Here is a 17,682-nt window from a genome sequence, read left to right on the forward strand (position 1 = left end):
TTCTGTGCACTTCTTCCAAGATCCCTTCGTGCACAGCGTAGCCCAGGTCCCCAGCACTCCATCCTGCGATGCACAACTCGCTGAGTTGTTCTATGTTGGCGTGGGACCTTCTTTTGTTGTGCTGCACCAACCGCATTTTGCATCTCCTTTGTCCCCGTATCCTGGGACTCCCGTGGGTGCGGCCTGGTCATCTGAGGGCTCTCTGAAGTGCTGAGAGCCCCCTCTGCCTCCTCGGTCTGAGTTTAGGCCCCCAGGTCCCTCCTGGGTCCAGGTAGCACCATTTTGATGCAAAACGCGACCTCTCTTGAACCAAGACTTGTTGGACAAATACGGCGACGCAAATTGCCTGCATCCAACATCTCGACATGGGACACGTCCTGCATGAAGCAGGAACCCACAGCCATCTCCTTCGGTGCTCCTCTGCAGTCTTCTTCCAACCAGAGAATTCTCTTTTGCACCATCTTCTAGGTTGGCAGGGGCTCCTGTCCTTCCTGGAATCTTTGGGGACTTCTGGACTTGGTCTCCTCTCTTTATAGGTCTTCAGGTCCAGGAATCCACCATTTGTTGATTGCAGTCTTGCTTGGTTCTGGCAAAATCTCTTATCACGACTTGTAGAGTGTCCTGAGGAAACTTGCAGTACTTTACTCCTACTTTCCTGGGCTCTGGGGTGGGGTATTTTACTTACCTTTGGTGTTTTCTTACACTCCCAGCGCTCCTCTACACACTACACTTGCCTAGGGGGGAATTCACTATTCGCATTCCACTTTCTTAGTATATGGTTTGTGTTGCCCCTAGACCTATTGCATTCTATTGTATTTTCTACTGTTTGCACTATTCTATGACTATTTACTTACCTGATTTTGGTCTCTAGTGTATATATTGTGTATAATACTTACCTCCAGAAAGAGTATTGCCTCTAAGATATTTTTGGCCTTGTGTCACTAAAATAAAGTACCTTTATTTTTGGTAACACTGAGTATTGTCTTTTATTGTGTATAATTACTGTGTAATTATAGTGGTATTGCAGGAGCTTTGCATGTCTCCTATTGCAGCCTAAGCTGCTCAGCTACAGCTACCTCTAGACAGCCTAAGCTGCTAGAACACTGCCTACATTTTTACTAATAAGGGATAACTGGATCTGGTATAAGGTGTAAGTTTCTTAGGTACCCACTACAAACCAGGCCAGCCTCCTACACATACCCACAGTGCATACCACTGAGCCTTGACGCATACTCACAGCGTGTACCACTGAGCCCTGACGCATGCCCATAGCGCATGCCACCGAGCCCTGATGCATGCCCACAGTGTATGCCACTGATTCTTGACAAGTCCACAGTGCAACATTTCCACAGCGCATACAACTGAACCTTGACGCATGTCCACCGTACACACCACTGAGCCTTGTTGTATGTCCACAGCACATACCACTGAGCCTTGACGCATGTCCACAGAGCATGTCAATGGGCCCTGACATTTTCACAGCACATACCACTGAGCCCTGACACATGTTCACAGTGCATGCCACTGAGCCATGACACCTGCCCACATACCACTGGGTCTTGATGCATGCACAAAGCGCATACCACTGAGCACAAGCACAGACAGGTGGAGAGCAGTCATTAACCAATAACGTTTGTCATCTTCTGGAAGAGGATCAGCAAACAGAACATGAAATGGGAGCTCAATACACAAAAATACCCTTCAAGTGGACTTCCAAGATTGTGTATTAAGGGTATTACTCTTCACTTACCTGGGCAGACTCTAGCAAGGAGATTAAAGCTGTTACCTTTCAAATGTCCTTACTAGACTGCTGCATATTAAAAGAGTATTATTATGGTATCACATATCCACACATACTTAAGCAATAAGGTGAAAGGAGTTCAGTGCACTTGCAGACACAGAGCTAGTGATTACTATAAGCATTATTGTCAGGGCCACTGGAATTATGCAGCAGGAGACGGCCAAATTATGTGGCAGGGTTGAGTGAATTATGCAGCAGGAAAAGGTAAATTATTCAGCATAATCCAGCACATTAAGTAGTAGTAGCATTTCATTATTTCATCATTTTTAAACTTGGTAACCCGGTTTGGGCATCTGTTGCACCTTATTAGTGCCAGATTAACACTCATATATCGCACTAAGCAAAAAAAAAGGGGACAAGTCCATGTTTTCAGCGGGCCTTCCACTGCACAGCAGCGCGTGTCTCTGCATTATTAATCATTTTTGAACAGTCGGAGTTACTGTAAAGAAATCGCTGCACCACAGATGCTTCTTTTTCTTCTTTATTCTTCAGATAAGAAATACACATCCAACCCTGGCAGGTCTTATCAACAACTGCCTGCCTTACAATCTAATCATAACATTCCAGTTTCCTCCCAGTTGCTAAGCAGCCCACTAAGATTCCTTTGAATAGAATACAACATATCTCCCTTCTTACAATAACAAAATTATCTAAAAACAACAAGTAAAAAACAATAAATAACATAAACTAACACAAGAAAACACGTAAACACAACTACGCTGTATAATAATCTTTCATATATTCTGGTTTCTTGAATACTCTCTGTGACCTTCTCACCCCTCTTGACTCCTCGACACCACGGCCACACCCAACCTGCTTCTTCCACTCAGCTACTTCCATTTCACTGCATCTGACAACATCAGCCATATTCCATCTTTTACCGTCTCTTAAAACCACACTATAACACTTCACTCCCCCAACCATTTTTGTTTCTGACCACTTTGACAAACCCTTCCTGCCACCATGCCATACTCTGGTTCGCACCCAGTCCCCAACTGCAACCACACATTCCTTCGGTTTTCCCAATACACTTTCGTCATACTTCTCTTGCACCCCCTCCACTCTAAATGCAAGATTCCTTACACTTACACGTTTTTTACCAGCTTTCCCCATCCAACCAGGAACAGCTTTGGTACACGGTTTCCTTCCCTTCAACAAAACAAACGGGGTTTCTCGCGTCGTCGAATGCGGAGTCGTCCGATAATTCCATAGCATGTTTTTCACTTCAGTCCTCCAACACAAACCAGTCTGAATTGACAGTTGCATATTGTCACACAACACTCTGATAAACCTTTCTACTAACCCATTCTCTCTTGGATGTGCCACAGCTGTCCTCACATGGTTTACTCCACACAATGTTAAATAGTCCTCAAACTCAAACGAAGTAAATTGTGTCCCATTGTCAGTCACCACCTCCTCGGGATAACCTTCCCTTTTCCAAATTTCCTCACAAAATTCAATCACCACTCCAGCTTTAGTGTCTTTGACGATACTAACTTCTGGCCATTTGGAGTGGTAATCTACCATAACCATGGCATAAAACTTTCCACCATCACCAAAATCAAACGGGCCACACACATCTATTGCTATCTTTTGCCATAGTTTAACAGGAAAAGGTACAGGAATGACAGGTGTCCTCTCACACATGTGTTTTGTCACTACAAGCACAGCTTACACAATTCCTAACAAATCTTTCAACCTCTTTGTCCATGCCTGGCCACCAAAAATCTTCCCTGGCTTTCCTCTTCATACCCGACATACCACCATGTCCCTCATGTAGAATCTCTAAAACAGTCTGCCTCAACTTATGTGGCACTACCAACCTATCACCTCTCCTAAGTAAATTACTCTGTAATGACAACTCAGACCACACACTTTTGAAATTTGAAAACATACTGGTTTCATCACCCAATTCAGACCAACACTTATGCAAATTCCTTATTATTGCCTGAAGTTCAGTATCCTCCTGAACCGCCGCCTTCCAAACTTCCTCACTGATAGCCTTTGTCTTGATGTCTTGCAGGTCAGCCACCACCCATTCTTCCTCTTCTTCTCCACATACATTTTCTAATGGCAACCTCGACAAACAGTCCGCATTTACATTCATTATACCAGGCAAGTATTTTACTGTGAAAGTGTATTCCTGTAACCTATATAACCACTTGGCAATCCTAGAAGAAGCACGACTTGCATCTGCAGTAGTGAAAATGTCCACAAGCGGTTTGTGGTCTGTACGTAATTCAAAACTTCTACCCCACACATAGTTTTTAAAGTACGTGATGCCCCACCAACAAGCAAGAGCTTCTTTTTCTACAGCAGAGTATGTTGTTTCCGCTCCCTTCAATGTACGTGAAGCGAACGCTACCACACGTTCCTTTCCATTATGCACTTGCATTAGTACAGCACCCAACCCGTACATGCTTGCATCCGTTGTTATTATAGTGTGATAATGAGCCACAAAAGGGTTTAATTCAACTGCTTCTATAATGTTTTTCTTCAATTTATCAAACGCTTGTTGGCACTCATCCGACCAGATATATTTTTGATTTTTTTTCATTAACACTCTTAAAGGATATGCTATGTCAGCGAAATTCCTCACAAATTTAGCATAATATTCCGCTAATCCAAGGAATGATCTCAGTTGATCTTTGTTAACTGGACTAGGTGCCCGCTCAATTGCTTCCATAAGATTAACCTTGGGCGTTATACCCTTACATGAAATAGTATGGCCCAAATACTCAACACTGTGACATGCAAATTTACATTTGCTAGCCTCAACAGTCAAACCTGCATTCTCAAGAATATGGCATACTTTCTCCAGAATGGTATCATGCTCTTGTAAATCCTTTGCCCATACTAGCACATCATCCTGAAAAAACCTCACACCCTTTACACCACCCAGTAGATTTTGCATAACCCTTTGGAAAACAGCTGAGGCAGACGCAAGCCCAAACGGCATGCGCACAAATCTGAAAGCTCCCTCAGGCGTTATAAACGACGTGAGATGCCTGGACTCTGGGTGCAACATTATTTGGTGGTACGCACTGGATAAATCTAGGGTTGAGTACACCTTTCCCCCTTGAATACCACTCAATAGTTCATTAATATTAGGAATAGGATGTCTGTCTACCCAAATATTACTGTTAAGGTCCCTCAAATCTACACACATTCTAATCTTGCCATTAGGTTTGCGGGCCAAAACCACTGGACTCAACCATTCCGACGCTTCAATTCTCTCAATCACACCCAAACTCAATAATCTAGATAATTCAATTTTTAATGCATCTCTCAGAACAACCGGCACACTCCTGACCTTATGTACACTGGGAACAGCCCCACTTTTCAGCACAATGCGATGTTGGAACTTCTGCAAACAACCTAACTCGCTATTGAAAAGATTTGGAAACTTCTTACTCCATTTTTCTGAACTCTCTTCCCCTACTGACAAAACCTGTCTTTCACTATTTGGATCTAACACAATCTTCAGCGTTCTTTGTTCATTCCATCCTAACAAACATCGACCATTTTCAACCACATACACATCACATACTGCCTGCCTTTGATTAAATAACACCTCCCCTTGAAAATATCCCAACACAGAAATGTTGTTGCCTCCATAACCCATCAAATCCACTTCCGCTTTAGCCAATTCGCCACCCTCCACTGCTTTCCACGTTGCTTTGTCAATTATGGTATAAGGTGACACCATTTATGCTTATCGCACACTTAGGAGGTTTATAAGCAGTCTCCATGGATAAAACATTAAGCATTAAAATTTCAAAATGGTTATCCACTTCCTCACCGGAACACAACATCTGACCGTTAGAATACGATTGTTGTCCTTGATTACCATCTTGTAAACAATTTACATTTCTTACTTTTTTTCTGATTACACATTTTCGAAAAATGTCCCCTTCTGTCGCACTTGAAACACTTAGCCTCTCTTGCAGGACAATTCATCGAGGATGCCAGATGTTTTATGCTTCCACATTTAAAACATTTCTTTCTTTCATCCATTACAGTCGTATTTTTGCTGATTTTCACAGAATTTACAGCTTGTACTAGTGCAGCCTCGGTATCATTTCTACTTAACTCCTTAACATACCTAGATGTGTTTTCAACACGTTTAGCCACTGCTATGGCCTCCTCCAAAGATGGATCTTTTAAATTTAACAACTTTTCCTGAATTTTCAAACAACATGTACGATTTATTAATTGATCTCTAATAATTTCTTCATGCAAGTCTTTAAATCTACACGATTTAGCCAGCGTACGTAACGCACACACAAATTGATCGACCGATTCATGAGACGCTTGGGTCCTAGAAAAAAATTTGTGGCGTTCTACAACAATGCTTACTTTCTTGCTAAAATGCTCCTCCAACACCCCCAACGCCCTCATATACACATCGTCCTCACTGTCATTCTCCTCATCCTCAGACCTTCCATCATTATTCGTTACAAAATTTGCAAATGGCAACGTTTTCAAAATCTTTCTACCTTCCACACCCAAATTGTGTTTTAACAAAGCCAACTTCCTTTTGTCCGTAAAAATGGCACCTCCCAAAGCCTCTAAATATGTTTCAAACGCTTCCCTCCAATCTTCCCATGACATGGTTGGTTCGCCAGGCATGCTCAAAAATGTAGGTGGTGGTGCAATCGACTGCATGTCTGCTACGTAAGTTATTTAACTATTATGAGCATAAATAATCCCATAAATAATCTAAAAAACGAATGAAATATGATGAGAGAAGAGAAAAAAAAAAAAAAAATACATAAATAAAGTAGTCACCGTTGTCACCGTCCTCAGGCTGATTGTTTCCGTTGTCACCGTTGAGTAAACTAAAATACAGCACTGCAGAGTTGAAAGTTGAAAGCGCTGCAAAGTTAAAAGTCGAAGGCAATATGTTACAGTTGTTATGTTTTTACTGTTGCTTCGACCTCTTTCTACAAGAGGTTTCCCTTGTTTTGCCGCAAACACCGCTGACGTCACATCCAACTGGGCACCGGTCTCTGCGCAGCGTCCGCGAGACTCTTCAGGTAAGTGCCTCATTCAAAATGCCAACCCAACAGCACAAACTTTTTTCTTCTTTTTGTTTTTCTTTAAGAAAGAAAAAAAAAAACGCGCTACCTCCACAACTCGGTCAACTTGACAAACCGAGTTCGGAATCCATCACAAAATCCACCATTCAATTTATGGTCATTAAGATCAGCGCTTTCTCGCACCACCAGTCACAGTACACCGCTGCCAGGGTTGGACCACGTCTTATTCCTTATGATCCGATCCTTCGTCGCCACTGTAAAGAAATCGCTGCACCACAGATGCTTCTTTTTCTTCTTTATTCTTCAGATAAGAAATACACATCCAACCCTGGCAGGTCTTATCAACAACTGCCTGCCTTACAATCTAATCATAACATTCCAGTTTCCTCCCAGTTGCTAAGCGGCCCACTAAGATTCCTTTGAATAGAATACAACAGTTACAAACAATTTTTTTGTTGCTAAAATATGCAGAATATGTGGCAAATGCTGCAATCCATAATTATGCAAAAATCGCCGCACAATTGCATAATTCCAGTGGCCCTGATTATTGTTCACACACCTGGTCACACACTAGTAATAAGATGAAAGCTGAACTCAATGCACTGATTACCTCTCAACTCTAGTCGCTAGACCACTGCGTGTTGAGGAGTGATGTCCACGTACCTGAGCCCTCGTCTGAGCTGCTCCCGCCTTCGTTGTCACCAGAGTGATCCATGAAACAAGGGACGTCTGCGAGGTCCCACAAATCAACGTCTCAGCTGAGAAATAAGAAGCAGATATAAAATGTTATAGAAAGCAGAATGTAACTCTTGCCAATTGAAAGCACTAAAACATACCAATGAAACCACTACTATGCCATGTTTAATTCCTTAAATGTTTCATACCCGTAGCGCTACAGAGCAGTGGTGCAAGTGATACAGAACATCTGCACTGCAGCAGAATCAGCTCAAGCCTGCTGCCATGTTGAAAGCAGATGTGTGGAATCACCTCCGTCGGTGGTGATTACTATCAACTATTCTCAAACTCAATCAATGCATCTATTCCAGTATGTCTGTATTATAATTTGCATCTTGTGTGAGATATTTTAAAATAATATTAACTTTAGTTTTTGACAACTTTAGAATCTAAAATGGTTTCAAAATAAAAATGGCTACTGTTCACCCCATGAAAAGTATAAACTGTTTCCTTGGTTAGAAGAATAGATGGACGAACTGACATTTTCATATAGAGAAGAATCTTAACCGCATTCAGAGCGGTATGCTGAGCTTTAAAAAATACAACAGCCAAGGGGTTCAGGAGTTCATATGAGGTTCCTGTGCTGGGCACTCTCTGAAACAGGGGTATCCTCATCACCTCCCGCCAATCATCTCTCTCCCATTTCTCAGGTGAGCCTTATCTTGGAAGGTTTCAGCATCCAGGAAGGGTCTCCATAAGCTCCGGATTAAGCCAAACTTGTAAGCCCCCCCAATATTTGTAACACAAAGCATTATACACTACATTCCCACTCTCCAACATAGCTTGTCTCTGTAGTGTACCTGCAGGCTGCAGCTAATGCAATAAGAGGGTTGGTACGGCCCAGTGCATATACTCGTGAGTGACTTCTCTGAGCACAGACCCCACGCCAAGGCTATACGTGAAGCACCTACAACCTGTAACGCACTCAATGAACCCACAGGGCAGACGTTTGTGCGGGACACTTCATACAGATTCTCATCGATGCACATAACCTTATGAATCTACAACCAAACTTAATATCTTTGGATCTAAATTACCATGTAATTCTCAACATTTGTAGTCAAAAATTTACCCTGGCACAAAAATGATAAAATATAGGGTTTCTATTCGAATACAAAGGCCCTCTTAAACATCACATACATACTGTAACTAAGAGCTGCTTCTTCTCAAGCCTCTATCGTCTTGTCTTTTGTAAAGGTCCATACCTTGGTGAATGACCCCAATCAAGACTCAGTTAGATTCCTGCAATGGACTCTGTGCTGGGCTCCCTGGAATCTCTTGGAATGAGTGCAGTGGTGCATGCCATTTTGGCCTGGAAATAATATATTTTATCTGTCAATCCATCAAATTCTGCACTGTATTAGGTCTTTAGGGGCCTAATGTACACAAACATGTTTGCAAACCATGATGTGCCATTTGCAACCAACTGGTTTGCAGTTTGTGATGCGACCGATGTATTAAAATGCTGTATGACAATAGTGCATTTGGCTGTGTGTGGCAACATGTTGTAAAAATATCTCATTTCCATTAAAGAAACAAAAGGAGAAGCTGATCCACAGGGTCAATTTCCACTTTGTGAATCAGGTACTACTTCCTTTGAGGTGTTGGGATCTAAGCAATGTTTCGAGACCACAGTTGCAGTAGCAAAGCATTGGTATGTTTGTCCCATTGCAACTCCTAAACAAGCATTTGCAATGCAACTGGTCTCGTGTTTGCTCATGTTAGAGCTGATAGCATTGTAAACTCCTAACCCGACTTTTCACCTATCGGCTAAAGTGCATTTATGTACGTAACCCGAAAAAGTGCAATTAACTATGTAAGGCGCTCAACTTCTGCCAAGCAAAATCGCGCTAGTAAATGAGAGAAAAAGTAGTCCACGAGCCGGAGAGAAAACAGCGAGCCCTGCATGTTTTCTGTACTTGGTCGATGCACTCGAGGAGGGCTAACCACCGGAAATGGCATGACGTATGCATGCCTTCGACTAATGAAAGCAAGCAGATTTTATTAGGCTAGCCCACGAACCAATGAAAAACACTGACGTGATGTCGACAGGGCTCCGAGCCCTTTCTAAACAATAAAGCGTCTCGCTGCGATACGCATGCGCAAGCGCATGCAACGCAGACTCGACCCTAACAAGGACAGAGTGCCCCTTTCAAGTCCCCTCCTAATTACATTTTGTAACGGATTCCAAACCCCCTTTTACAACTTGGAACTCATAGAAGATGTTTTAGGTATCATAAAATACTTTTTTGCTCTCACAAAGCCTATATATGTTGCTGATTCACAGGACTTGCGGTTCTTTTTACTGCAGTGACAGGGAGGACAGGGTCAACTGTCAGTGCGTGGACAGGGAGGGGATAGGGTAAGCTGTCATTCCAGTGAGAGGACCGGGTGAGCTGTCACTGCAGGGACAGAGAGGGGACAGGGTGAGCTGTATCTGCAGAGACATGGAGGGGGCGGGGTGAGCTGTCACTGCAGGGACAGAGAGGGGACAGGGTGAACTGTCACTGCATGGACAGAGAGGACAGGGTGAGCTGTCAGTGCAGGGACAGGAGAGGACAGGGTGCGCTGTCACTGCAGGGACAGGGAGGACAGGGTGAGCTGTCACTGCAGAGACAACGAGAGGACAGGGTGAGCTGTCAGTGCATAGACAGGGAGGGGACAGGGTGAGCTGTCACTGCAGGGAAAGGGTGAGCTGTCGGTGCATCGACAGGGAGGGGACAGGGTGAGGTGTCACTCCAGTGAGGGGACATGGCGAACTGTCAGTGCAGGGACAGGGTGAGCTTTCAGTGCAGGGACAGGAGAGGACAGGGTGAGCTGTCACTGCAGGGACAGGGAGGGGACAGGGTGAGCTGTCACTGCAGGGACAGGAGAGGACAGAGTGAGCTGTCACTGCAGGGACAGGAGAGGACAGAGTGAGCTGTCACTGCAGGGACAGGGATGGGGACAGGGTGGACTGTCACTGCAGGGACAGAGACGATAGGGTGAGCTGTCAATGCATGGACAGAGAGGACACTGCATGGACAGAGAGGACAGGGTGAGCTATCACTGCAGGGACAGAGGACAGGATGAGCTGTCACTGCAGGGACAGAGGACAGGATGAGCTGTCACTGCAGGGACAGGAGAGGACACGGTGAACTGTCAGTGCAGGGACAGGGAGGGGACAGGGTGAGCTTTCAGTGCAGGGACAGGGAGGGGACAGGGTGAGCTGTATCTGCAGAGACATGGAGGGGGCAGGGTGAGCTGTCACTGCACGGACAGAGAAGGGACAGGGTGAACTGTCACTGCATGGACAGAGAGGACAGGGTGAGCTGTCAGTGCAGGGACAGGAGAGGACAGGGTGCGCTGTCACTGCAGGGACAGGGAGGACAGGGTGAGCTGTCACTGCAGAGACAACGAGAGGACAGGGTGAGCTGTCACTGCAGAGACAACGAGAGGACAGGGTGAGCTGTCAGTGCATAGACAGGGAGGGGACAGGGTGAGCTGTCACTGCAGGGAAAGAGTGAGCTGTCAGTGCATCGACAGGGAGGGGACAGGGAGAGCTGTCACTCCAGTGAAGGGACAGTGTGAGTGGTCACTGCAGGGACAGGGAGGACAGGGTGAGCTGTCAGTGCATGGGCAGGGAGGGGACAGGGTGAGGTGTCACTCCAGTGAGGGGACATGGCGAACTGTCAGTGCAGGGACAGGGAGGGGACAGGGTGAGCTTTCAGTGCAGGGACAGGAGAGGACAGGGTGAGCTGTCACTGCAGGGACAAGGAGGGGACAGGGTGGGCTGTCACTGCAGGGACAGAGAGGGGACAGGGTGAGCTGTCACTGCAGGGACAGGAGAGGGCAGAGTGAGCTGTCACTGCAGGGACAGGAGAGGACAGAGTGAGCTGTCACTGCAGGGACAGGAGAGGACAGAGTGAGCTGTCACTGCATGGACAGGGAGGACACTGCATGGACAGAGAGGACAGGGTGAGCTATCACTGCAGGGACAGAGGACAGGATGAGCTGTCACTGCAGGGACAGGAGAGGACACGGTGAACTGTCAGTGCAGGGACAGGGAGGGGACAGGGTGAGCTTTCAGTGCAGGGACAGGGTGAGCTGTATCTGCAGAGACATGGAGGGGGCAGGATGAGCTGTCACTGCACGGACAGAGAGGGGACAGGGTGAACTGTCACTGCATGGACAGGGTGAGCTGTCAGTGCAGGGACAGGAGAGGACAGGGTGCGCTGTCACTGCAGGGACAGGGAGGACAGGGTGAGCTGTCACTGCAGGGAAAGGGTGAGCTGTCAGTGCATCGACAGGGAGGGGACAGGGTGAGCTGTCACTCCAGTGAAGGGACAGTGTGAGTGGTCACTGCAGGGACAGGGAGGATAGGGTGAGCTGTCAGTGCATGGGCAGGGAGGGGACAGGGTGAGGTGTCACTCCAGTGAGGGGACATGGCGAACTGTCAGTGCAGGGGCAGGGAGGGGACAGGGTGAGCTTTCAGTGCAGGGACAGGAGAGGACAGGGTGAGCTGTCACTGCAGGGACAAGGAGGGGACAGGGTGGGCTGTCACTGCAGGGACAGAGAGGGGACAGGGTGGGCTGTCACTGCAGGGACAGGAGAGGACAGAGTGAGCTGTCACTGCAGGGACAGGAGAGGACAGAGTGAGCTGTCACTGCAGGGACAGGAGAGAACAGAGTGAGCTGTCACTGCAGGGACAGGAGAGAACAGAGTGAGCTGTCACTGCAGGGACAGGAGAGAACAGAGTGAGCTGTCACTGCAGGGACAGGAGAGAACAGAGTGAGCTGTCACTGCATGGACAGGGATGGGGACAGGGTGGACTGTCACTACAGGGACAGAGACGATAGGGTGAGCTGTCAATGCATGGACAGAGAGGACACTGCATGGACAGAGAGGACAGGGTGAGCTATCACTGCAGGGACAAGGAGGGGACAGGGTGGGCTGTCACTGCAGGGACAGAGAGGGGACAGGGTGAGCTGTCACTGCAGGGACAGGAGAGGACAGAGTGAGCTGACACTGCAGGGACAGGAGAGGACAGAGTGAGCTGTCACTGCAGGGACAGGGATGGGGACAGGGTGGACTGTCACTGCAGGGACAGAGACGATAGGGTGAGCTGTCAATGCATGGACAGAGAGGACACTGCATGGACAGAGAGGACAGGGTGAGCTATCACTGCAGGGACAGAGGACAGGATGAGCTGTCACTGCAGGGACAGGAGAGGACACGGTGAACTGTCAGTGCAGGGACAGGGAGGGGACAGGGTGAGCTTTCAGTGCAGGGACAGGGAGGGGACAGGGTGAGCTGTATCTGCAGAGACATGGAGGGGGCAGGGTGAGCTGTCACTGCACGGACAGAGAGGGGACAGGGTGAACTGTCACTGCATGGACAGGGTGGGCTGTCAGTGCAGGGACAGGAGAGGACAGGGTGCGCTATCACTGCAGGGACAGGTAGGACAGGGTGAGCTGTCACTGCAGAGACAACGAGAGGACAGGGTGAGCTGTCAGTGCAGAGACAGGGAGGGGACAGGGTGAGCTGTCACTGCAAGGAAAGGGAGAGCTGTCAGTGCATCGACAGGGAGGGGACAGGGTGAGCTGTCACTCCAGTGAAGGGACAGTGCGAGTTGTCACTGCAGGGACAGGGAGGACAGGGTGAGCTGCCAGTGCATGGGCAGGGAGGGGACAGGGTGAGGTGTCACTCCAGTGAGGGGACATGGTGAACTGTCAGTGCAGGGACAGGGAGGGGACAGGGTGAGCTTTCAGTGCAGGGACAGGAGAGGACAGGGTGAGCTGTCACTGCAAGACAGGGAGGGGACAGGGTGGGCTGTCACTGCAGGGACAGAGAGGGGACAGGGTGAGCTGTCACTGCAGGGACAGGAGAGGACAGAGTGAGCTGTCACTGCAGGGACAGGAGAGGACAGAGTGAGCTGTCACTGCATGGACAGGGATGGGGACAGGGTGGACTGTCACTGCAGGGACAGAGACGATAGGGTGAGCTGTCAGTGCATGGACAGAGAGGACACTGCATGGACAGAGAGGACAGGGTGAGCTATCACTGCAGGGACAGAGGACAGGATGAGCTGTCACTGCAGGGACAGAGGACAGGATGAGCTGTCACTGCAGGGACAGGAGAGGACACGGTGAACTGTCAGTGCAGGGACAGGGAGGGGTGCAGGGTGAGCTTTCAGTGCAGGGACAGGGAGGGGACAGGGTGAGCTGTCAGTACAGGGACAGGGAGGGGACAAGGTGGGCTGTCACTGCAGGGACAGAGGGGACAGGGTGAGCTGTCACTGCAGGGACAGAGAAGATAGGGTGAGCTGTCACTGCAGGGACAGAGAAGATAGGGTGAGCTGTCACTGCAGGGACAGAGAGGACACTGCATGGACAGAGAAGATAGGGTGAGCTATCACTGCATGGACAGTGAGGGCAGGTGAGCTGGCACTGCATGGATAGAGAGGGCAGTGTGAGCTGTCAAAGCAGGGACAGCAAGGACAGTTTGAGTTATAACTCCAGGGACAGGAAAGGGTGAGATGTCTCTGCATGGACAGAAAGGACAGGGTGAGCTGTCACTGCAGGGACTGGGAGGGGACAGGGTGAGCTGTCACTGCAGGGAGGATAGGATGAACTGTCACTGAATGGACAGAGAACACACTGCATGGACCGAGAGGACAGGGTGAGCTATCATTGCATGGACAGAGAGGGCAGGTCAGCTGTCACTGCAGGGACTGGGAGGGGACAGGGTGAGCTGTCACTCCAGTGAAGGGACAGTGTGAGTGGTCACTGCAGGGACAGGGAGGACAGGGTGAGCTGTCACTCCAGTGAGGGGACATGGTGAACTGTCAGTGCAGGGACAGGGAGAGGACAGGGTGAGCTGTCACTGCAGGGACAGGGAGGGGACAGGGTGGGCTGTCACTGCAGGGACAGAGAGGGGACAGGGTGAGCTGTCACTGCAGGGACAGAGAGGGGACAGGGTGAGCTGTCACTACAGGGACAGAGGACAGGGTGAGCTGTCACTGCAGGGACAGGAGAGGACAGAGTGAGCTGTCACTGCAGGGACAGGAGAGGACAGAGTGAGCTGTCACTGCAGGGACAGGGATGGGGACAGGGTGGATTGTCACTGCAGGGACAGAGACGATAGGGTGAGCTGTCAATGCATGGACAGAGAGGACACTGCATGGACAGAGAGGACAGGGTGAGCTATCACTGCAGGGACAGAGGACAGGATGAGCTGTCACTGCAGGGACAGGAGAGGACACAGTGAACTGTCAGTGCAGGGACAGGGAGGGGTGCAGGGTGAGCTTTCAGTGCAGGGACAGGAGAGGACAGGGTGAGCTGTCAGTACAGGGACAGGGAGGGGACAAGGTGGGCTGTCAGTACAGGGACAGGGAGGATAGGATGAACTGTCACTGCAGGGACACAGAGGACAGGGTGAGTTTGCTTAATTCTATTTCCTGACTATAACTTCCCTGTAACCTTTTGTAGGAGGCTAGCCTGGCTTATTGTGGGAAACTGATCAAACTTACACCTTGTGCCAGGTCAAGTTATCCCTTATTAGTAGATTAGTAATGTTCTAGCAGCTTAGGCTGATAGAGGTAGCTATAGCAGAGCAGCTTAGGCTGAACTAGGAGACATGCAAAGCTCCTACTATACCACTTATATCATATAGCACTATATCATAAGAAACACAATACTCAGGAGTTACTAAAAATAAAGGTACTTTATTTTAGTGACAATGAGCCAAAAATATCTCAGAAGATATACTCCTTTAGGAGGTAAGTAAAATACACAAAATATACACACAAACCAAAATCAGGTACGTAAAACAGTCAGAAAGTAGTGCAAACACTGTAGAATACAATAGGATGCAATAGGCCTAGAGGCAACACAAACCATATACTAAGAAAGTGGAATGCGAACCACGAATGGACCCAGAGGCTAGTGTAGTGTGTAGAGGGTCGTTGGGAGTGTAAGAAAACACTAAGGGTGTCCAAGATACCCCAACCTAAGACCCTGAAAAGTAAGAGTAAAGTACTACTATTTCCCTAGAAACACACTAAACTTGTAATAGAGGATTTTGCAAAGACCACAACAGACTGCAAAGCACTGAAGACGGATTCCTGGACCTGAGGACCTGCACAGGAAGGGGACCAAGTCTTGTGAAAGTGTCCAGGGGAGGCAGGAGCCCACTAAACCCCGGATGAAGGTGCAAAATGGCTGCCTCTGGATGGAAGAAGCTGAAGATTCTGCAACAAGGAAAGGTGCCAGGAACTTCTCCTTCATGCAGAAGCTCTCACACGGAGTGCTGGAGGATGCAGAGATGTTTCTTTGGCAAAAGACTGCAGACAAGCCTTGCTAGCTGCAAGAGTCGCAGTTGAAGAAAAAGGTTGCTGCCCGGCCCCAGGATGTCGCCACTTGGGAGAGGAGACAGAGGAGGCCCTCAGCAACGTAGAGAGCCCACGCACAAGAAGGTAGCACCTGCAGAAGTCCTTGAACACGGGTTCAACAAGAGTGAGCACGGCGGTCGCCTCAACACTACAAAAGAGGGTCCCACGAAACCAGAGGTCAAATCAGGGAGTTGAGCAATGCAGGACGGAGTGTTGGGGACCTGGGCTTGGCTGTGCACGAAGAATTCCATGGAAAGGTGCAAAGGAGCCCTAGCAGCTGCAGTTCACGAGGTGTAGGAGGCTGGACTGGCTTGTAGTGAGTACCAAGGGGTACTTGCACCTTGCACCAGGCCCAGTTATCCCTTATTAGTGTATAGGGTGTCTAGCAGCTTAGGCTGATAGATAATGGTAGCTTAGCAGAGCAGCTTAGGCTGAACTAGGAGACGTGTGAAGCTACTACAGTACCACCTAGTGTCATATGCACAATATCATAAGAAAACACAATACACAGTTATACTAAAAATAAAGGTACTTTATTTTTATGACAATATGCCAAAGTATCTTAGAGTGTACCCTCAGTGAGAGGATAGGAAATATACACAAGATATATACACAATAGCAAAAATATGCAGTATAGTCTTAGAAAACAGTGCAAACAATGTATAGTTACAATAGGATGCAATGGGGAAACATAGGGATAGGGGCAACACAAACCATATACTCCAAAAGTGGAATGCGAACCACGAATGGACCCCAAACCTATGTGACCTTGTAGAGGGTCGCTGGGACTATTAGAAAATAGTGAGAGTTAGAAAAATAACCCTCCCCAAGACCCTGAAAAGTGAGTGCAAAGTGCACTAAAGTTCCCCTAAGGACAAAGAAGTCGTGTTAGAGGAATAATGCAGGAAAGACACAAACCAGCAATGCAACAACTGTGGATTTCCAATCTAGGGTACCTGTGGAACAAGGGGACCAAGTCCAAAAGTCACAAGCAAGTCGGAGATGGGCAGATGCCCAGGAAATGCCAGCTGCGGGTGCAAAGAAGCTTCTACTGGACAGAAGAAGCTGAGGTTTCTGCAGGAACGAAAAGGGCTAGAGACTTCCCCTTTGGTGGACGGATCCCTCTCGCCTTGGAGAGTCGTGCAGAAGTGTTTTCCCGCCGGAAGGACGCCAACAAGCCTTGCTAGTCGCAAATCGTGCGTTTGGCGGTTTTGGACGCTGCCGGGGCCCAGGAGGGACCAGGAGGTCGCAAATTGGACCTGAAGAGAGAGGGGACGTCGAGCAAGACAAAGAGCCCTCACTGAAGCAGGTAGTACCCGGAGAAGTGCCAGAAACAGGCACTACGAGGATGCGTGAAACGGTGCTCGCCGAAGTTGCACAAAGGAGTCCCACGTCGCCGGAGACCAACTTAGAAAGTCGTGCAATGCAGGTTAGAGTGCCGTGGACCCAGGCTTGGCTGTGCACGAAGGATTTCCGCCGGAAGTGCACAGGGGCCGGAGTAGCTGCAAAGTCGCGGTTCCCAGCAATGCAGCCCAGCGAGGTGAGGCAAGGACTTACCTCCACCAAACTTGGACTGAAGAGTCACTGGACTGTGGGGGTCACTTGGACAGAGTTGCTGGATTCGAGGGACCTCGCTCGTCGTGCTGAGAGGAGACCCAAGGGACCGGTAATGCAGCTTTTTGGTGCCTGCGGTTGCAGGGGGAAGATTCCGTCGACCCACGGGAGATTTCTTC

General features: G+C 48.3%; 1 protein-coding gene across 1 annotated transcript in view; it reads right to left on the minus strand.

The window, feature by feature from the left end:
- Positions 1 to 17,682, minus strand: part of LOC138283661 (zinc finger protein 1 homolog) — a 129,955-nt gene that overhangs the window by 93,204 nt on the left and 19,069 nt on the right. Inside the window, exon 2 of the mRNA XM_069221601.1 lies at positions 7,507 to 7,601. Within this exon, the coding sequence (XP_069077702.1) occupies positions 7,507 to 7,558 (52 nt within the window). The 5' untranslated portion in view covers positions 7,559 to 7,601. The remainder of the gene's footprint in view (positions 1 to 7,506; positions 7,602 to 17,682) is intronic.

Source organism: Pleurodeles waltl, chromosome 3_1, assembly GCF_031143425.1.
Source record: "Pleurodeles waltl isolate 20211129_DDA chromosome 3_1, aPleWal1.hap1.20221129, whole genome shotgun sequence".
Classification (NCBI taxonomy): domain Eukaryota; kingdom Metazoa; phylum Chordata; class Amphibia; order Caudata; family Salamandridae; genus Pleurodeles; species Pleurodeles waltl.